The 22,129-nt window shown below is 44.3% G+C and overlaps 1 protein-coding gene across 2 annotated transcripts in view; it reads left to right on the top strand.

Moving 5' to 3' along the window:
- The window catches only part of enc2 (ectodermal-neural cortex 2), a 43,520-nt gene that overhangs the window by 8,686 nt on the left and 12,705 nt on the right, over positions 1-22,129 (top strand). For both annotated transcript variants that reach the window (XM_020456570.2, XM_020456569.2), the window contains one exon: positions 14,182-16,041. In XM_020456570.2, coding sequence (XP_020312159.1) covers positions 14,232-16,001 — 1,770 coding nt within the window. In that variant the 5' untranslated portion in view covers positions 14,182-14,231 and the 3' untranslated portion in view covers positions 16,002-16,041. The remainder of the gene's footprint in view (positions 1-14,181; positions 16,042-22,129) is intronic.

The raw sequence follows: 22,129 nt of genomic DNA, 5'->3' as shown, positions 1-22,129 counted from the left end.
GGGTCATTAGTAGCCTACCAAACATGCTAACTGCCTGGTACTCAGCACTCTGACACCAATGCAAATCTAATCAATCATCTAAACAAACACTTCATGAGAGTTCATGTTGCGCAATATTTCTATAGGATGTGTAGTGGTTCTCAATCCTGGTCCTGGGGGAACATAGTTTTCATCCATGAGCTAGCTAGCTTTTTTTTAATGAACAGCACTGTAGGTGTGCGAGACAACTTTACCAGCATCATAGCATACATCTCGATGAATCGTTGTGACATATGAGTGACAGTGTAATCAATGTGTAATAACTATGTCAAATGTATGAACACATTCAATTATGATGTGCGGTCATATTCAGGTCCTGATTGGTCAACAAGCTTATTTGACGTGTCATAGTGTTATTTGACACGTTTAATAGTATATTGCTTGACACGCAAAGACCCAAACAGCGTTCCATAGAAATCCTGGTTGAGAATGAAGTGACTGAACAACAAAACAGCACAGAAAGTAAGTGCTAGAAAGACATAGGTTTTGATTATGTTTTACTGGTAATGGGGACATATGTAAATGCCAACAAAATAACTTTTTGGTGTGTGAGAGACCTTTATTTTTAACTAGGCAAGTCAGTTAAGAACAAACTCTTATTGACACTGACAGCCAAACCCGGACGATGCTGGGCCAATTGTGCGCCGCCCTATGGGACTCCCAATTACGGCCGTATGTGATACAGCCTGGATTCGAACCAGGGTATGTAGTGACGCCTCTTGCATTGAAATGCAGTGCCTTAGACTGCTGTGTCCGTGTGTGTGTTTACTATTTAACTGTACTAGAATGCTTAAAAGGCCGCTAAAATGTTAAGTATCGGTATCGTTTTCTTTGGGCACGGAAAATATCTGTATCATCCAAAAATGTCATATCGACGCATCACTTGTGAAGACGATTAAATCAAGAATAGTGTAATGGTTGACAATATTAGCCTATCACTTGTAAAATACACTGCTCAAAAAAATAAAGGGAACACTAAAATAACACATTCTAGATCTGAATGAATGAAATATTCTTATGAATTACTTTTTTCTTGACATAGTTGAATGTGCTGACAACAAAATCACACAAATGATCAATGGAAATCAAATGTATCAACCCATGGAGGTCTGGATTTGGAGTCACTCAAAATTAAAGTGGAAAACCACACTCCCGGCTGATCCAACTTTGATGTAATGTCCTTAAAACAAGTCAAAATGAGGCTCAGTAGTGTGTGTGGCCTCCACGTGCCTGTATGACCTCCCTACAATGCCTGGCCATGCTCCTGATGAGGTGGCGGATGGTCTCCTGAGGGATCTCCTCCCAGACCTGGACTAAGGCATCCGCCAACTCCTGGACAGTCTGGTGCAACGTGGCGGGCCAGTCCATAGCATCAATGCCTTCCTCTTGCAGGAACTGCTGACACACTCCAGCCACACATGAGGTCTAGCATTGTCTTGCATTAGGAGGAACCCAGGGCCAACCGCACCAGCATATTGGTCTCACAAGGGGTCTGAGGATCTCATCTCGGTACCTAATGACAGTCAGGCTACCTCTGGCTAGCACATGGAGGGCTGTGCGGCCCCCCCAAAGAAATGCCACTGCACACCATGACTGACCCACCGCCAAACCGGTCATGCTGGAGGATGTTGCAGGCAGCAGAACGTTCTCCCCGGCGTCTCCAGACTCTGTCACGTCTGTCACATGTGCTCGGTGTGAACCTGCTTTCATCTGTGAAGAGCACAGGGCGCCAGTGGCAATTTGCCAATCTTGGTGTTCTCTGGCGAATGCCAAACGTCCTGCACGGTGTTGGGCTGTAAGCACAACCCCCACCTGTGGACGTCAGGCCCTCATACCAGCCTCATGGAGTCTGTTTCTGACTGTTTGAGCAGACACATGCACATTTGTGGCCTGCTGGAGGTCATTTTGCAGGGCTCTGGCAGTGCTCCTCCTGCTCCTCCTTGCACAAAGGCGGAGGTAGCGGTCCTGCTGCTGGGTTGTTGCCCTCCTATGGCCTCCTCCACGTCTCCTGATGTACTGGCCTGTCTCCTGGTAGCGCCTCCATGCTCTGGACACTACGCTGACAGACACCGCAAACCTTCTTGCCACAGCTCGCATTGATGTGCCATCCTGGAGGAGCTGCACTACCTGAGCCACTTGTGTGGGTTGTAGACTTCGTCTCATGCTACCACTAGAGTGAAAGCACTGCCAGCATTCAAAAGTGACCAAAACATCAGCCAGGAAGCATAGGAACTGAGAAGTGATCTGTGGTCACCACCTGCAGAACCACTCCTTCATTGGGGGTGTCTTGCTAATTGCCTACAATTTCCACCTGTTGTCTATTCCATTTGCACAACAGCATGTGACATTTATTGTCAATCAGTGTTGCTTCCTAAGTGGACAGTTTGATTTCACAGAAGCGTGATTGACTTGGAGTTACATTGTTGTTTAAGTGTTCCCTTTAGTTTTTTGAGCAGTGTATATTATCACTTGTGAATGATACCCAGCTTAATGCAAACAGTGCATGCTTTTTTCTTTTTTGCTACTCTTTCAAATCATAATCACACCTCATGTAGCCTAGCTCATAGGCATATATGTTTCAATTAGGGTTGTATCACAACTAAAGTGGCCAAATAACTTCTTCAAATTAAGCACATTAATCCACTTTGCAATGGGTGTAGAGCCTAACTGGCATACATTCGTAGAAAGTCAGTTTCAAGTTTGGGGAAGATAATTTTCATAATAAAAATGCACCTTTGTAATAAAAGCAGTACTAGCAAAATTGCAATTGTGGTCACTTGAGATGGGTGTTTTCCTGCTAATGGAACATTCGTATTTATAGCCATGTGTGCATTGCTGCGCTTATAATGTGAAGAAATAGTCTTATAGTTGATCAACATTTTAAGCTTAAACGTTCTGTTGCATCAGGGCGCATTGCTTAAAGCAGGTTTTTTGATGCTAGTGGTTGTATTAATTATATCGCATCCCACAACTGTCCCAGACTGTTTGGAATATTTATTTATTGCACGGAATAGAATAGGGTGACTTTTGTGCTATGGGGGATAGTAGATTGACAGGCTAGTACTTTTGCTGTTCGTTAGACCTACTCAGCTTGTTGGCTGATGAAAAGTAAACGTGGACAGTTCTTCCAATATCTTCAATATGCGCCTCGGAAATGGATAAGGACACGTGTAGTTGCTTCCCGGATGTGTGTCTTCTCTTGTAGCCTGTTAGAAAGACCTGATCACGTGACTGAGAGCTATGTGAGTGAGAGGTGCTTTTTTTAGGGGGGTTATGGCCTCACAAAGGAGATGCAGCTGGGAAATTCAAGGCATTATCAAGTGCTTGACAAATTGTGAATGAGAGACTGATGAAGTGTGTACAGCCTGTGCAAAAAAAAAAAAAAAGCAGAGCTCATGAATTTCATATTACTTTTTGGAATCATCATTAGTCACATCATGCAGCCTTAGAATGTATTAAAAATCAAAACATATAGCTCAACATTTGTATCACAACTAATTTTAGATAAATAAATATAAATAAATAAATAAATAACATTAAATAAGGAGTAGCTGTTTCTTAACCGTTCAACAAAGAATTGCTGCATGTGCACACTGTCTCAAATAGTTTGGAGAAAATCAAATATAAATTATTTCAGCTATGTTTAATTGTTTTCTTCGTACTATAAAATAATGCCACGGAATTCTAAGCAAATCCTGTCTGCTTAATGAGCTAGTGTAGCCCACAGCCATATGGCATAGCCAGATCAGGACCTAACATAAGGACAATGCAGAGCATGCTTTTCTGTTCCTTTTCTTCATAGCATATTTCTTTAGACCTGTCTAAAATAAATCATGGATTCATTGTGATGGTGTAGGCTATATTACATGGATTTATTAGACTTTTTAAAATGTAGATGTTCCAAAGGACTGCATCAGTGGCTTGTAAAGGCTATGTGTGGAGGCCAGGAGATGCTAAATGTGTTTATGTTAATTAACAGTCAATTCCCATGAGACCGGCAGTTATTTGCTTGACAATCACTGGCTGACAATTTCATGACTGCCACAGCCCTAACTGTGACATGCAGGCACAACTGCTAGTGTGAAAAACACATTTTTAATTGGCAAGAAATAGTCATTAATGCCCATGAAATATGCTTGCATGTCTATATATCAGCACAATAAAGTATTTTTTACTTATCTGAGAAGGTCCAAACAATATCAGGGAAATATGTTTATCTGAGTTTTTGGCTGAAATTCTTTTTGCAGCTTTGAAATTGGTCACTAGTGGGAACTTAGACAGTTGTGTAACTTAAGAATAAAACATCTGATTGGCTTAGAATAAAAGCTGTTATGGATACAATAACCAGATGAATTGGTTGAAACATTAAACAGCATAAATATTCTTTTATTTGAATCCAAAGATGGAAGTGGGCTTAATGGGTACGCTTATAAGCAGAGCACAGCACTTAATTAATTAATTAATAGCATGAGTTCATATTTCCTTTTTTTACCTTTTGAGTTCTTAAATAACCTAAGTAAATTATTTATTCAGGCAGCCTTAGTCTGCAGATGGAATAGGAAGCTTTTCCACGTTTGCGCCATTATCAATATATACACTTGCTGCTCCTCATTCAGGCTCCAGACAGCTAAAGCTTCTCTCAACCCCAGAGCAATGTTTTCTCCCGTTTTGATCCCAGGGGAAGTAGCCTATGATGTTTGCAAGCACCAATCTTTCAGTTGAAACTTCTCATCAATAAAGTGTACTTTCAAACGAATGTAGGGCTTGGTTGTTCTACTAGACCAAAGGTCTGTTGTAGTCGCGTAATAATCATGTGTGAGCTCGGTTTCAGCTAATCCCTTCATTTTGTTAAACAAGCTGTACTGTCCCAACACTGTATATCATCATCTTGAAGTCGTCTTAGAAATCATCATCTTGAAGTCGTCTTAGAAATCAATCTATCATATAGCTATCACCTATGTGTCTATGGGATGTTTTTTCGCACTTCAACGCATTGGTAACCAATGCCTGCTTAACATAGGTGGCTACTATGGCTGACGGTCTTTGATGCTGTTGGGTGCTTTATTTTCACCATGCAATTGTTGTAAAGTGGTGGATGGTTCATCAAATTAATCAATAAATGTGTCTTGTTGTCACGATGACTCTGAGGCACTTTTTGCACAACACTTGTATTTGGTCTATTCGTTTGCCTGTAACCAAAATACTACCATAGCACCGGAAATGCGCCCATTGGCACCAAATCGGCGTTCTCATTAGCACTAGCAGCACTCATGTTTCCGACAGTCTGTGAAGCCAGTGTTGCCAACAATTTTTCAAGTAAAGTTGTTGGTTGCTCCATTTGTCGCTAGAAGCCCTTTCATGACATAGTAACGTCATAACGTTAATTTGCGCATGCGCATTAACAAATATATATTTTTATGCTTATGCTAGTGTTCAGTCTCTCATGCAATGAGAAATTGTCCAATGCAAGGAGGCGGAGCTGTGGACCAGGAGCAGAATGCAGAGAACAGCACCGCAGTCGCTAAATCAACCAAAAGTAGCTGGGGCAGCAAAAAAAAAGTAGCTACATTTTTACCAATAAGTCACTGGAGGGGTTGGCAATGCTGTGTGAAGCCCTTTCTCTCTTCACTAGCATCTAACTGCACGTGCTAAGCAGGGACGATTCTGATTGGCCAGCATGCCATGCAGATAGTGAAAGTGCCTGCTTGTGATTGGTCAGCATCCTATATGCATGTAGGAAGTGGATGTAAGGAGTCTAGTGCATTGGAGGAGGTACCATAGTCTAGTTTTTGTTGTATTAAAGAAGAAAATCTCAGCCTCTTGCAATATGGATATTGCACATTCCATCTGAATTCAATTAATTTTGTAACACACACACACTGAGCTGCTGCTATGAAATTCAGTTGATGAAATGGGGCTTTTATATACTCTTTGTTGTCTGATGTTTGTTTCCAGGGCCTTTAGTTAAAATAACACTTGATCCTGTGGGGATTTGAGCGTCACAATGAGGTAGAAGTACTAACAGAGTGAGAAGCAGTGTACACCCCACAATATTTCCCCTCCGTTAGGCTACAGGAGGAAAAGCAACCCATTCTAATGAATATTGAATGCAATATCTGCTTGTCTCGTATTAGAATGACCTCAATAATTGAATGCTCTGTGGTATAATGGTTTGAAAGCTCCGGTTTGTATGAATGAATGTTCCACTGCATGGTGGATGTTGAGAGCAAGGGAGAGAACCACAGTTTTAAAAGGGATGCTAACTGTTGACCATTAATCAACTGTCTCAAAACTCAAGTTTTGCTGATATGCTCTGAAACAAGTGCCAAGGAGTTTGCTAAATAGAATTTAATATGCTTGGAGGCCATAGGTGAGACATTAAATAGGCTGGATAATGCATCTCCTACAATTGAATGAATAGGATAAGGCTACTTTCAAGTCCCTCCCACAAACTCTTAACAAGGCTGTGCTTTATGAAGGAGATTCATCAAGTGGATTGATAGCACAGAATAGCTGAGTATCAGTTTCTGCTAGGCTTGTCACAAAAAACAATTTTACAAACGATACATTACCAGGACAAGTATCACAATACCGAGTAGTATCGAGATACCACAGTGGAGAAATTCAGTGGCCTAGCATCCAGCTCGCCCCGTCCCCCGGAAGCTTGTTCATGTTTTCTAAACGTTCTCCAAAAACCTGTCATTGAATTCACACTTCTACTCAGTACAGCACATTGAATTCCGCTCCAGCCATTACCACAAGTCCATCCTCCCCAGTTAAGGTGCCACCAACCTCCTATGATAACATGCATAATGATCTGCATATCCTTGTGTTGGTAAGGGGAAGACACTGCACAAAACCGGTTTCACTCTTTAGTTAACACTCTCCCTCCCTTCCTCACACACTCTCTCCCTCCCTTCCTCACACACTCTCTCTCTCCCTCCCTTACACACTCTCTCTCTCCCTCCCTTCCTCACACACTCTCTCTCTCCCTCCCTTCCTCACACACTCTCTCTCTCCCTCCCTTCCTCACACACTCTCTCTCTCCCTCCCTTCCTCACACACTCTCTCTCTCCCTCCCTTCCTCACACACTCTCTCTCTCTCCCTCCCTTCCTCACACACTCTCTCTCTCTCCCTCCCTTCCTCACACACTCTCTCTCTCTCCTCCCTTCCTCACCACTCTCTCTCTCCTCCCTTCCTCACACACTCTCTCTCTCCCTCCCTTCCTCACACACTCTCTCTCTCCCTCCCTTCCTCACACACACTCTCTCTCTCCCTCCCTTCCTCACACACCTCTCTCTCTCCCTCCCTTCCTCACACACTCTCTCGCTCTCCCTCCCTTCCTCAAACACTCTCTCGCATCTCCCTCCCCTTCCTCACACACTCTCTCGCTCCTCCTCCCTCCCTTCCTCACACACTCTCTCGCTCTCCTCCTTCCTCCCCACTCTCTCCCTCCTTCCTCACACACCTATCGCTCTCCCCTCCCTTCCTCACACACTCTCTCTCCTCCTCTCCATCCCTTCCTCACACACTCTCTGCTCTCTCTCTCTCTCCCCTCCCTCCACACACACTCTCTCTCTCTCTCACCTGCTCCTCTCCTCATCCCCCTCCCTTCCTCAACACACTCTCTCTCTTCTCTCTCTCTCTCCCCTCGCTCTCCTCTCCCTCCTTCCACCACACACTCTCTCTCTCTCTCGCTCTCTCTCTCCTCCCTTCCACACACACCACTCTCTCTCTCTCCTCTCTCTCTCTCTCNCCTTCCACACTCTCTATCTCTCTCTCCTCTCCCTCCCTTCCACACTCTCTCTTTCTCTCTCTCTCCCTCCCTTCCACACACTCTCTCTCTCTCTCTTCTCCCTCCCTTCCACACTCTCTCTCTCTCTCTCTCTCTCCCTCCCTTCCACACACACGCTCTCTCTCTCTCTCTCCCTTCCCCTTCCCAACACTCTCTCCTCTCCTCTCTCTCCCCTCCACTCCACCACACTCCTCTCTCTCTCTCTCCCTCCCCTTCACACAACTTCTCTCTTCTTCTCGCTCTCCCTCCCTCCACCACTCTCTCTCTCTCCTTCTCTCCCTTTCTCACTACTCTCTCTCTCTCTCTCTCTCTCTCTTCTCCTCTCTCTCTCTCCCTTCCTTCACTTCTCTCTTCTCTCTCCGCTCTCTCTCTCTCTCTTCTCTCCCTCCCTTCTCACACTCTCTTCTTCTCTCTCTCTCTCTCTCTCTCTTCCCTCCCTTCAAACACACTCTCTCTCTCTCTCGTCTCTCTCCCTCCCTTCCAACACACTCTCCTCTCTCCTCGCTCTCCCCTTCCCTTCCACCACACTCTCTCTCTCTCTCTCTCTCCCTCCCTCCAACACACTCTCTTCTCTCTCTCTCTCTCCCTCCCTTCCACACCACACTCTCTCTCTACTCTCTCTCCCTCCCCTTCCACACACTCTCTCTCTCTCTTCTTCTCTCCCTTCCCTGTCCACACACTCCTCTCTCTCTCTCGGGCTCTCGCTCCCTCCCTTCCACACACTCTCTCTCTCTCTCTCTCTCTCCTCTTCCCTCCCTTCCACACACTCTCTCTCTCTCTCTCTCTCTCCCTCCCCTTCCACACTCTCTCTCTCTCTCTCTCTCTCTCCCTCCCTTCCACACTCTCTCTTCTCTCTCTCTCTCTCCCTCCCTTCCACACACTCTCTCTCTCTCTCTCTCTCCCTCCCTTCCCACACTCTCTCTCTCTCTCTCTCTCTCCCTCCCTTCCACACACACTCTCTCTCTCTCTCTCTCCCTCCCTTCCACCACAACTCTCTCTCTCTCTCTCTCCTCCTCCACACTCTCTCTCTCTCCTTCCACACACTCTCTCTCTCTCTCTCTCTCTCTCTCCCTCCCTTCCACACACTCTCTCTCTCTCTCTCTCTCTCTCTCCCTCCCTTCCACACACTCTCTCTCTCTCTCTCTCTCTCCCTCCCTTCCACACTCTCTCTCTCTCTCTCTCTCTCCCTCCCTTCCACACTCTCTCTCTCTCTCTCTCTCTCCCTCCCTTCCACACACTCTCTCTCTCTCTCTCTCCCTCCCTTCCACACACTCTCTCTCTCTCTCTCTCTCTCTCCCTCCCTTCCACACACTCTCTCTCTCTCTCTCTCTCTCCCTCCCTTCCACACACTCTCTCTCTCTCTCTCTCTCTCTCTCCCTTCCTCACACTCTCTCTCTCTCTCTCTCTCTCTCTCCCTTCCTCACACTCTCTCTCTCTCTCTCTCCCTTTCTCACACTCTCTCACTCACTCACTCACTCACTCACTCACTCACTCACTCACTCTCACTCTCACTCTCTCACACACACTGCTCCCAACGTTTTAAACTTTAGGCACCAAAGAGCCCCAGAAATAAATAGTTTAACTAGTTGATGCACCGATATTACATTTTTGGCTGATATCAGATATTTTCCTTGCCAAAAAAACCCCACATTTTAGCTGCCTTTTAAGCATTCTAGCACAGTTAAATAGTTAACACACATGGACACCGTGGTCTTAGACACTGCATCTCGGTGCAAGAGGCGTCACTACAGTCCCTGGTTCGAATACAGACATAATCAAAACCTAAGGATTAGGCACAATAGTGGACTTTGTGTTTAGCTTTCAAAATAAAAGTGGCATAATTCTACTATTTGTATTCATTTGCATCACTGTCAATTAGCCACTTTTATTTTGAAGGCAAACTGCAAATTCCACTGTTGTGCCTAATCCTTATTGTGGCTAGCTTCACAACACATAACCTGGTCTGGTCGAGCCTCACTAGCCAGATGAAGCTAGCTGGCTGCTTATAACGGAAGCTTTGGGCAACAGGGTTAAATGGCTCGCTAGCTATTTATTTTCATGGACTGAACCACAAGTGGCAACCTAGTTAATAATTACTCAAGGATTCTGGTCGTTGCTAATAATTACTCAAGGATTCTGGTCATTGCTAATAATTACTCAAGGATTCTGGTCATTGCTAATACTTACTCAAGGATTCTGGTCATTGCTAATACTTACTCAAGGATTCTGGTCATTGCTAATACTTACTCAAGGATTCTGGTCATTGCTAATACTTACTCTACTCAAGGATTCTGGTCATTGCTAATACTTACTCAAGGATTCTGGTCATTGCTAATACTTACTCAAGGATTCTGGTCATTGCTAATACTTACTCAAGGATTCTGGTCATTGCTAATACTTACTCAAGGATTCTGGTCATTGCTAATACTTACTCAAGGATTCTGGTCATTGCTAATACTTACTCAAGGATTCTGGTCATTGCTAATACTTACTCAAGGATTTTGGTCATTGCTAATACTTACTCAAGGATTCTGGTCATTGCTAATACTTACTCAAGGATTATGGTCATTGCTAATACTTACTCAAGGATTCTGGTCATTGCTAATACTTAGGGATTCTGGTCATTGCTAATACTTAAGGATTCTGGTCATTGCTAATACTTAAGGATTCTGGTCATTGCTAATACTTAAGGATTCTGGTCATTGCCAATACTTACTCAAGGATTCTGGTCATTGCCAATACTTACTCATGGATTCTGGTCATTGTTTTCAGGCTGGTTGTAATTGGTGCTAGCTAGGTACTAAGCTAAAGCTAGCTATCCCAGAAGTTGCGTTTGAACAAATTATGCATTATTATCAACTCTGTATTGTAAACATCGCTCTGGGTCGGTGTTTGTTTGTTTGCAGACTTTTCTTTTGTACAGCTTTGACAGTGCTACTGTATTATTATTTTTTTACACGCAAAGACCCAAATGGCATTCCATAGTATGTATATCGTGAAGCTAATAGAAGTGACGCTATTACTATGTAACTCCAGTAGGGCAACATCTGAAAAATAGCGCACCTGGTAGTGTGTACTGGTGCTCGACCAGTCGGTGAAAGCCAACATCACCCACGACAGAGAACGGTTGATTGTCAAGGGCAATACATTTCATTATCTTGGCTTTAATGGATTTTGCCTTTGAGTTGTCTCGCTGAAATGTTGTTACTCTTTCAAATGACTGCTCGACTTGTTGACTGCTCGATCCACATAGCAGACATTGTGGGCTAGGTTAGGAATGCTGTGTTGCGCGAACTTTTGGGTGCCGTTATTACGTCATGTCCCTGCGTTAACAGTTTAACATTGGCGTTAAACTAGACATCGGGCCAATACCGATGTTGGCATTTTTAGCTAATATTGGCCAATTCCGATATGTTCACCGATATCATGCATCCCTAATGTTAAGCTTACATTCGGCCTATATGAATCCTTTTTCTATTGTATTATTGACTTTGTTTGTTTACTCCATGTATAACTCTGTTTGTGCCGCTTTGCTTTATCTTAGCCAGGTTGTAGTTGTAAATGAGAACATGTTCTCAACCAGCCTACCTGGTTAAATAAAGGTGAAAAAAAAAATGTATTAATGCATCAAGATAATATTGTAGACAAGCAAGATATGAGATGTGAATAGGCAACATTTTTATTCTGAAGTTGGAGTGTATTTTCTCTTGCTTCAGCTCAAATAATGTCCGCCATTTGGTTTCTTGAAAATGTGCATCCATTTTTACATGGTTGCGTCATATTTCGTTGCATACTTTCCGTTGAAGTTTGCATCGATGCATGTTTCAAAATATGTACAAACGACTCCGAGATGCTGGCCTTCTAGGCAGGGTTGCAAAGAAAAAAAACAAAGATTAAGATGGGCAAAAGAACAGATACTGGACAGAGGAACTCTACCTAGAAGGCCAGCATCCCAGAATCGCCTCTTCACTGTTGATGTTGAGACTGGTGTTTTGCGGGGTACTATTTAATGAAGCTGCCAGTTGAGGACTTGTGAGGTGTCTGTTTCTCAAACTAGACACTAATGTACTTGTCCTCTTGCTCAGTTGTGCACCGGGACCTCCCACTCTTTCTATTCTGGTTAGAGCCCGTTTGTGCTGTTCTGTAAAGGAAGTAGTACACAGCGTTGTACGATATCTTCAGTTTCAATTTCTGGCATGGAATTGCCTTCATTTCTCAGAAATGAAGAAAGTTCTTTGTTTCTGGCCATTTTATCGAACCCACAAATGCTGATGCTCCAGATACTCAACTAGTCTAAAGAAGGCCGGTTTTATTGCTTCTTTAATTAGGACAACAGTTTTCAGCTAACGTAATTGCAAAATGGTTTTCTAATGATCAATTAGCCTTTTATAAACATAGGTTAGCTAACACAACGTGCCATTGGAACACAGGAATGATGGTTTCTGATAATGGGCCTCTGTACTAGTGGTCGACCGAGTGATTTTTCAATGCCAGTACCGACTATTGGAGGACCAAAAAAGCTGATACCGATTTTTAATTGGGCGATTTTTAAATATATATATTTTTTTTTGGGGGGGGGGTAATAATGACAATTACAACAATACTGAATGAACACTCATTTTAACTTAATATAATACATACATATTAATACAATACAAATAAATAAGGAAACATGGTTTAAATAATGCAAAAACAAAGTGTTGGAGAAGTAAGAGTGCAATATGTGCCATGTAAAAAGCTAACGTTTGAGTTCCTTGCTCAGAACATGAGAACATATGAAAGTTGGTGGTTCCACGAGTATTGCCAGTGTAACAGTATAGCTTCCGTCCCTCTCCTCGCTCCTACCTGGGCTCGAACCAGGAACACATCAACAACAGCCACACTCGAAGCAGCGTTACCCATCGCTCCACAAAAGCCGCGACCCTTGCAGAGCAAGGTGAATAACTACTTCAAGTCTCAGAGCGAGTGACATTTGAAATGCTATTAGCGCACACCCAGCTAACTAGCTAGCCATGTCACATCGGTTACACCAGCCATTAGGCTGATAGGCTTGAAGTCATAAACAGCGCTGTGCTTGTGAAGAGCTGCTGGCAAAATGCACGAAAGTGCTGTTTGAATGAATGCTTACAAGCCTGCTGCTGCCTACCATCGGTCAGTCAGACTGCTCTATCAAATCATAGACTTAATTATAACATAACACACCGAAATACGAGCCTTTGGTCATTAATATGGTCGAATCCGGAAACTATCATTTCAAAAACAGAACTTTTGTTATTTCAGTGAAATACGTTACCTTTCTGTATTTTATCTAACGGGTGGCATCCCTAAGTCTAAATATTCTTGTTACATTGCACAACCTTCAATGTTATGTCATAATTACGTAAAATTCTGGAAAATTAGTTCGCAATGAGCCAGGCTCCCCAAACTGTTGCATATACCCTGACTCTGCGTGCAATGACCGAGAAATTACAGAATTTCACCTGGTTAATATTGCCTGCTAACCTGGATTTCTTTTAGCTAAATATGCAGGTTTAAAAATATATACCTCTGTGTATTGATTTTAAGAAAGGCATTGGTGTTTATGGTTAGGTACAGTCGTCCAACGATTGTGCTTTTTTCGCAAATGCGCTTTTGTTAAATCATCCCCCAGCGTTGCATCGATTATATGCAACGCAGGACACGAGTAACTCATCAACCATGTGTAGTTAGTTAGAACTAGTGATTATGATTGATTGTTTTTTAGAAGATAAGTTTAATGCTAGCTAGCAACTTACCTTAGCTACTACTGCATTCGCGTAACAGGCAGGCTCCTCGTGAGAGGCAGGTGGTTAGGGTGTTGGACTAGTTAACTGTAAGGTTGCAAGATTGAGCTGACAAGGTAAAAATCTGTCGTTCTGCCCTTGAACAAGGCACCTAACCCACCATTCCTAGGCCGTCATTGAAAATAAGTGTTCTTAACCGACTTGCCTAGTTAAATAAAGGTATAAAAAATATTTTAAAAATCGGCGCACAAAAATATTTCCGATTGTTATGAAAACTTGAAATCTGCCCTAATTAATCGGCCATTCCGATTAATCGGTCGACCTCTACTCTGTACGCCTATGTAGATATTCCATTAAATCTGCCGTTTCCAGCTACAACAGTCATTTACAACATTAACAATGTCTACACTGTATTTCTGATAAATTTGATGTTATTTTAATGGACAAAAAATGTGCTTTTCTTTCAAAAACAAGGACATTTCCAAGCGACCCCAAACGTTTGAATGGTAGTGTATATCTGGGGAAAAACATCAAGCAGTTAGTTCCATATCTCATTTATTTTTCTGTTTTTGTTTTTTCTTTAGTTGGAGAAATTGAGACGAGCGACTCCCTGGGTCTGGAGATCTCTGAAACCATGTCAGTCACCGTCCACGAGAACCGAAAGTCCCGGACCAGCACGGGCTCCATGAACATCTCTCTGTTCCATAAGCCCTCGCATCCAGACAGTGTGCTCACCCACCTCAACACCCTCCGAAAGCAATGCATGTTCACTGATGTGACACTGTGGGCGGGGGACCGCTCCTTCCCCTGCCATCGGGCCGTACTAGCTGCATGCAGCCGCTACTTTGAGGCCATGTTCAGTGGAGGCTTGAGGGAGAGCCTGGACAATGAGGTGAACTTCAGAGACAGTGTGCACCCAGAAGTGCTGGAGCTGCTGCTTGACTTTGCTTACTCATCACGCGTCATCATCAATGAGGAGAACGCAGAGTCGTTACTCGAGGCGGGAGACATGCTGCAGTTCCACGACATCCGAGACGCTGCCGCAGAGTTCCTGGAGAAGAACCTGCACTCGTCCAACTGCCTGGGCATGATGCTGCTGTCCGACGCCCACCAGTGCAAACGGCTATATGAGCTCTCCTGGAGGATGTGCCTGGTGCACTTTGAGGCGGTGCGGGACACAGAGGACTTCTACGGCCTCAACAAGGACAAGCTGCTGGACCTGATCCTCAGTGACGAGCTGGAGATCGAGGATGAGCAGATCGTGTTCAACGCTGTGATGCGCTGGGTGCGATATGACCTGGATGGCCGCAGAGACTACCTCCCTGAGCTGCTGCGGGGCATCCGCCTGGCCCTGCTGCCCTCTGAGTGTCTGATCGAGGCGGTGGCCTGCGAGGAGCTGGTGATGTCAGACAAGAGGAGCCGGCAGATCGTGGAGGAGGCCATGCAGTGCAAGAAGAAAATTCTGCAGAACGATGGGGTGGTCACCAGCCCCTGTGCCCGACCCCGCAAGGCAGGCCACACACTGCTCATCCTGGGAGGACAGACCTTCATGTGTGATAAGATCTACCAGGTGGACCACAAAGCCAAGGAGATCATCCCCAAGTCTGACCTGCCCAGCCCCAGGAAGGAGTTCAGTGCCTGTGCCATCGGCTGTAAGGTCTACGTGACTGGGGGGAGGGGTTCTGAGAACGGGGTGTCTAAGGATGTTTGGATCTATGACACGGTCCACGAGGAGTGGTCTAAAGGAGCACCCATGTTGATAGCACGTTTCGGCCATGGCTCTGCTGAACTGGAGAACTGCCTGTATGTGGTGGGCGGCCACACTGCCATAGCAGGTGTCTTCCCTGCCTCCCCCTCAGTCTCCCTCAAACAGGTAGAGCGTTATGACCCGCTTACAAACAAATGGACCATGATGGCACCACTTAGAGACGGTGTTAGCAATGCAGCCGTGGTCAGCGCCAAGCTGAAGCTGTTTGTCTTTGGTGGCACCACCATCCACAGAGACAAGGCCTCCAAGGTGCAGTGCTACGACCCTCTAGGGAACCGTTGGGCCATCGCAGCAGAGTGTCCGCAGCCGTGGAGATACACGGCCGCAGCTGTTCTAGGCAGTCAGATCTTCATCATGGGTGGAGACACTGAGTTCACCGCCGCTTCTGCCTACCGCTTTGACTGTGAGACCAACCAGTGGTCTCGTGTTGGGGACATGACTTCCAAAAGAATGAGCTGCCATGCTGTGGCCTCTGGAAACAAACTGTATGTGGTGGGGGGCTACTTTGGGACGCAGCGTTGCAAGACACTAGACTGTTATGACCCCACGTCCGATAGCTGGAACAGTATAACTACAGTGCCTTACTCACTAATTCCTACTGCGTTCGTAAGCACCTGGAAACATCTACCAGCCTAGCTGCCTCTCTACAAGAATAAGGAGAGGTCTCCAGAACTGGGTGAGCAATAAACATATTGTTTTATCCTAGTAATAGATGTTGGTAAGAAATGTCATATTTGTAAGAATTCCTATGCAAGCACGTGCACCGTGTACATCCTTTGACAATATTAATAGAGCACTTTGCATAACATGTCCTATATTTCCCCAAACACTGACTGTCTTTTCTCACTCAAATGCTTTCAAGTGAAAGAGCCTCAAGTCTGCTAGCTTTTGACGTACACACTCAGCAGACTAGTGTTGCCCAGTACCGAAACTTCTGTACTTTTTCAGTACTAGAACATGAAAAAAACGGTTCGGTACTATAATTTGTTACTTTCGGAACTTCTGTCAAATCTGTCTCGAGCATCGAGTCTATCAACGCAGCCGATGTCTCCTTATAGCGTGAACGTACCGTGCCTGCTCACTTACTCAATGCTAGCTCTAGCCTGTACTAAGGAACCACTGCACTCACTCAGTCTGGGCTGCGTCATGTTAGCGCCCCACTCACACACTTGAATAATGGAACACGTTATGTGGAAAGGTTGCAACTGTTAATTACTGTTGCAAAACAATGTCCATTAGAGGCTAGAACACTTTACAATGGAAGAAGATACCGGTAGCTTTCAGCTTTGTAGGCTAACTTTCCTTGCTAGCTTACAGCTGAAGCTAACATCAATTCACTACCCTATAGGACTGTGGTGGTCATGACAATTTGTCCACTGGTTAGTGTCATGCTAATTTAACTTTTCCCATTCCGGAGCGAGTGTGCATATGAAGTGGCTAGCTAGATTTAGAGTTATTTGGCAACTTTAGTGAATGATACACACCTTTTTAGAATATCTTATAAATCAGGCTACAGATGCTGGATCCCCAGTGTGGCTGCACTACCTCCCTCCACAGCTGGGAGATGCAGCAGCTGGGCTGCCTGAAAAGACAGCAGCGCAGTGGCTCTGGGACTACCCAGAGGAAGCAGGTTCTTACAGAAGCAAAGTGAAAACGGCATTGTTGTCATCAACATTGTTGCATGTGCTGCATTGACCATGCAACATGTGCTCCTTGAGTGACAGGGGGCGGAGCTAGGTCTAGAAAGCAGCATGGAGAAAGAGAGGGCAGCGAAAGATGTAGAGCGGTAAACTATAAAAATGGACGTTACACACAGCATATCACATTTAACAAACCAAACATTCAAATACTGTTATAGAAGGTAAAGTAAAAACCCAAACCGGTCTGTCCATCAATACCGGACAATGGAGAACTGAGTACCAGGCGATTAGCGACCTGACAGTCACTTCCAACGCATGTCCAGAGGGCATAAGAGGAGATCACGTGGAATTTGACTGCGGTCATGACTCATAACGGCCGTTGTTGTGGTAATACGATCACCGCAACAGCCCTCGTGAACACCTTACTCTGCTTATCTTAATCGGCGTTAGGTCAAAATTGAAGTAAGCATATGCCGATTAAAACACCTGGTTTTCTGCGCAATGTTTCATATTATAAAAAGTATTATTATTAGGACAAGTAAACACCGTCAGCGTTCCAACAGTGTATTTGATCTGTGCCAGCCGAGCCAGCCTCCCTCTTTAGCGCAAGTGAAGTGAGTTCGGAACAACTGAACGTTTTAGAAGTAGTTTTCACTTGCAAACTTTATGTCCGAACTCCGAATCAAATATGCTTCCCAAAATTAACATGGTAGAACGTTTATTGTGCTTGCCTGATTTCAGATGTGTCCATTTAAACATTATTATAACATTATTATAACAAATTATTTTATATAGTTAGATTTGTAAAACAAAGTCAAATGTATTGTATGATTTAGATTCATTAATTTATACATGGCTATCTGAAAAATGGACATAAATGTAATAATATTGAACTCAAAGATCAAATCTGGGTCAAGTGCCATTCTCTGACTTTGGCTAATATGCCTTAATTTTTTTTTGCCTTGGTATCGTTTTGGAATTGAGTATTGTGGTGGTATAAGCACAAACACTGCAGAACCTCTCATGATGGCTTCTGGGAGTGGTAGTAAAAGTAAAGTTTATCTGGAGGAAATCCCTGTGTTTCTCAGTCGGGATCAAAGTGACACATCCCACCCAGTGGTGCAGTACGGTGGTAAGCCACTCAGACATTGATTTGTGTTCTGCATTACAGAGACTTTCCAGTCAATTGGCTATTAGCACACTAGCTGGAGAACACACTGGGGCTCAATCAGTGTAATTACACAGAGACTGGAGAGACCACAGAGAGCTACTCTAATGGGGGGCGGGGTGCCGTTGCCTTGTGAAAGCCAGGAGGTCCCAAATGTACCGTTACCCATTACATTTATATAGAGTCTAAAGTACACTGTAATGGTTTCCTAAACTGTTGACATGTCCTGTTTTTATCATTAATAATTAATGACCAGATAAGCCCAATGCAGGCATTTTAAGGTTATGCTTGTGCCTCAATTGTTCAATGTTATTGAGCATAGCATTTGGTTTCCTATAATCTATGGTTATCTTATCTGAGAGGTAGGTGTGTGTTTGCTGGAGCTGAGCTACTATAAAGGGGGTTAGGGTATTGCTTGGAAGATGTTGCCGCGAGGAACAGGGAGGCTCAAGTCCGTGTCCAGGCATCAGCCACTAGGGTGGTGAGAGTAGCAGACATATATAAGTTCAGAGACACAACCTCAGCTCACAGCACAGAGGTGGAGTATCCCTTCCTCTGAAGGGTTAACCCAATTAGTCCCACCATAACATCGGTGCGTTTTGGACTTATAACTGCCTTTTTTAAAACATTGTGTGTTTGAGCTACAGACCAAACAATAGTCTGTGATTTAAGGGGGCTTAGCTAGAGCAGTGTTCGTGAGACGAGGGTGGATTCCTTAACCTCTAGTGACTCCCAAACCCTCATGCGGGAGCGTAATTATCGCCTGAAACTAATTAGCATAACGCAACGAACATAAATATCCCTAGAAAATATTCCTATTCATGAAAATCTCAAATGAAATACACTGCTCAAAAAAATAAAGGGAACACTAAAATAACACATCCTAGATCTGAATGAATGAAATATTCTTATTAAATACTTTTTTCTTTACATAGTTGAATGTGCTGACAACAAAATCACACAAAAATGATCAATGGAAATCAAATTTATCAACCCATGGAGGTCTGGATTTGGAGTCACACTCAAAATTAAAGTAGAAAACCACACTACAGGCTGATCCAACTTTGATGTAACGTCCTTAAAACAAGTCAAAATGAGGCTCAGTAGTGTGTGTGTGTGGCCTCCACGTGCCTGTATGACCTCCCTACAACGCCTGGGCATGCTCCTGATGAGGTGGCGGATGGTCTCCTGAGGGATCTCCTCCCAGACCTGGACTAAAGCATCCGCCAACTCCTGGACAGTCTGTGGTGCAACGTGGCGTTGGTGGATGGAGCGAGACATGATGTCCCAGATGTGCTCAATTGGATTCAGGTCTGGGGAATGGGCGGGCCAGTCCATAGCATCAATGCCTTCCTCTTGCAGGAACTGCTGACACACTCCAGCCACACATGAGGTCTAGCATTGTCTTGCATTAGGAGGAACCCAGGGCCAACCGCCCCAGCATATGGTCTCACAAGGGGACTGAGGATCTCATCTCGATACCTAATGGCAGTCAGGCTACCTCTGGCGAGCACATGGAGGGCTGTGCGGCCCCCCAAAGAAATGCCACCCCACACCATGACTGACCCACCGCCAAACTGGTCATGCTGGAGGATGTTGCAGGCAGCAGAACGTTCTCCCCGGCGTCTCCAGACTCTGTCACGTCTGTCACATGTGCTCAGTGTGAACCTGCTTTCATCTGTGAAGAGCACAGGGCGCCAGTGGCGAATTTGCCAATCTTGGTGTTCTCTGGCAAATGCCAAACGTCCTGCACGGTGTTGGGCTGTAAGCACAACCCCCACCTGTGGACGTCAGGCCCTCATGCCAGCCTCATGGAATCTGTTTCTGACCGTTTGAGCAGACACATGCACATTTGTGGCCTGCTGGAGGTCATTTTGCAGGGCTCTGGCAGTGCTCCTCCTTGCACAAAGGCGGAGGTAGCGGTCCTGCTGCTGGGTTGTTGCCCTCCTATGGCCTCCTCCACGTCTCCTGATGTACTGGCCTGTCTCCTGGTAGCGCCTCCATGCTCTGGACACTACGCTGACAGACACAGCAAGCTCGCATTGATGTGCCATCCTGGATGAGCTGCACTACCTGAGCCACTTGTGTGGGTTGTAGACTTCGTCTCATGCTACCACTAGAGTGAAAGCACCGCCAGCATTCAAAAGTGACCAAAACATCAGCCAGGAAGCCTAGGAACTGAGAAGTGGTCTGTGGTCCTCACCTGCAGAACCACTCCTTTATTGGGGGTGTCTTGCTAATTGCCTATAATTTCCACCTGTTGTCTATTCCATTTGCACAACAGTATGTGAAATTTATTGTCAATCACGTGCTTCCTAAGTGGACAGTTTGATTTCACAGAAGTGTGATTGACTTGGAGTTACATTGTTGTTTATTTGTTCCCTTTATTTTTGTTGAGCAGTGTATATTGAGACACAGCTTAGCCTTTTGTTAATCACCCTGTCATCTCAGATTTTCAAAATATGCTTTACAGCCAACGCTAGACAAGCATTTGTGTAAGTGTATCGATAGCCTAGCATAACATTATGTCTTGCTAGCAGCAGGCAACCTTTTCACGGAATTCAGAAAAGCAATCAAATTAAATCGTTTACCTTTGAACTTCGGATGTTTTCACTCACGAGACTCCCAGGTAGATAGCCAAAGTTAATTTTTTCCCAAAATATTATTTTTGTAGGCGAAACAGCTCCGTTTGTTCTTCATGTTTGGCTGAGAAATCGCCCGGAAATTGCAGTCACGAAAATGCCGAAAAATATTCCAAATTAGCTCCATAATATCTACAGAAACATGGCAAACGTTGTTTAGAATCCATCCTCAAGGTGTTTTTCTAATATCTATTCGATAATATATCCCTCGGGACAATTCGTTTTTTAACTTGGACCGATTGGAGTAATGGCTACCTCCTGTATTTTACGCGCAAATCTCTCTTGGAGTCACCATGTGACCACTTACGCAATGTGGCCGCCTACGGCTATTCTTCAACAGAAATGCTTTAAACTACATCACAATGCTGTGATTGGGATTTTGGCCCAATGTACTGGAGAAACAACTGTAAAGCAGTGTTTTTTTACCTGATAGCTAGACACTGTGAATCACAGATCGAGCAGTCTCTCACATCACAAACACCTTGGGGAATACGTAGAAAGCGTAAGCTCGTTGATGGTACATTCACAGCCGAATAGGGAGTCATTGGAACGCAGCGCTTTCAAAACCTGGGGCACTTACGGATTGGATTTTTCTCAGGCTTTCACCTGCAACATCAGTTCTGTTATACTCACAGACAATATCTTTACAGTTTTGCAAACGTTAGTGTTTTCTATCGAAAGCTGTCAATTATATGCATATTCTAGCATCTTTTCCTGACAAAATGAAAATACTGCCCCCTAGCACCAAGCGGTTTTAAGGGGCCTGGTCTTCTTACAAAAAACGTCTGTCGAGTCCGAATAGTTTCAGCTCCAAACTATGAATAGTTATCTATGAAGAGCGGAGACTTACAAACAAGCACGTAACATGTTTTGTTCTATGACGTTCATATGCTAGACGCTTAGATAACTAAGTTCTAATACATAGATCATAGGAAATCCCAGGACAAAGTGTCTATAAAACTGTTATACTCTCACATTGTTCCTGTCACAAACTCCAAACTCCACACCATTGTCACCGACTAGTGAGCAAACAATTTCTGTACTTCCAGCATATAAATTGTTTTTGTTTTTTGCTTTGGCTGACATTTTTTTTGTTATTGACATTTGTCAATAAAACTCATGAACTGTTTGTCAAGTACTTTTGTCTTCTACTTGTAGCCCTGGTTGTCCTGAAAAGTAAATGGTAAAACACTTCATTGTGAGGCTAAATATAAGGGCTGAACAAATGAAAAGAAGATTTTTGCTGGGGTCTCGGGACTGATAGGGTTAATGACTGTTCCTGTGTGTAATCATTAGCACCCACCTCAAAGCCAA

The sequence above is a fragment of the Oncorhynchus kisutch genome, linkage group LG22 (genome assembly GCF_002021735.2).
Source record: "Oncorhynchus kisutch isolate 150728-3 linkage group LG22, Okis_V2, whole genome shotgun sequence".
Lineage (NCBI taxonomy): Eukaryota > Metazoa > Chordata > Actinopteri > Salmoniformes > Salmonidae > Oncorhynchus > Oncorhynchus kisutch.
This window is presented reverse-complemented; position numbering and strand designations above follow the sequence as displayed.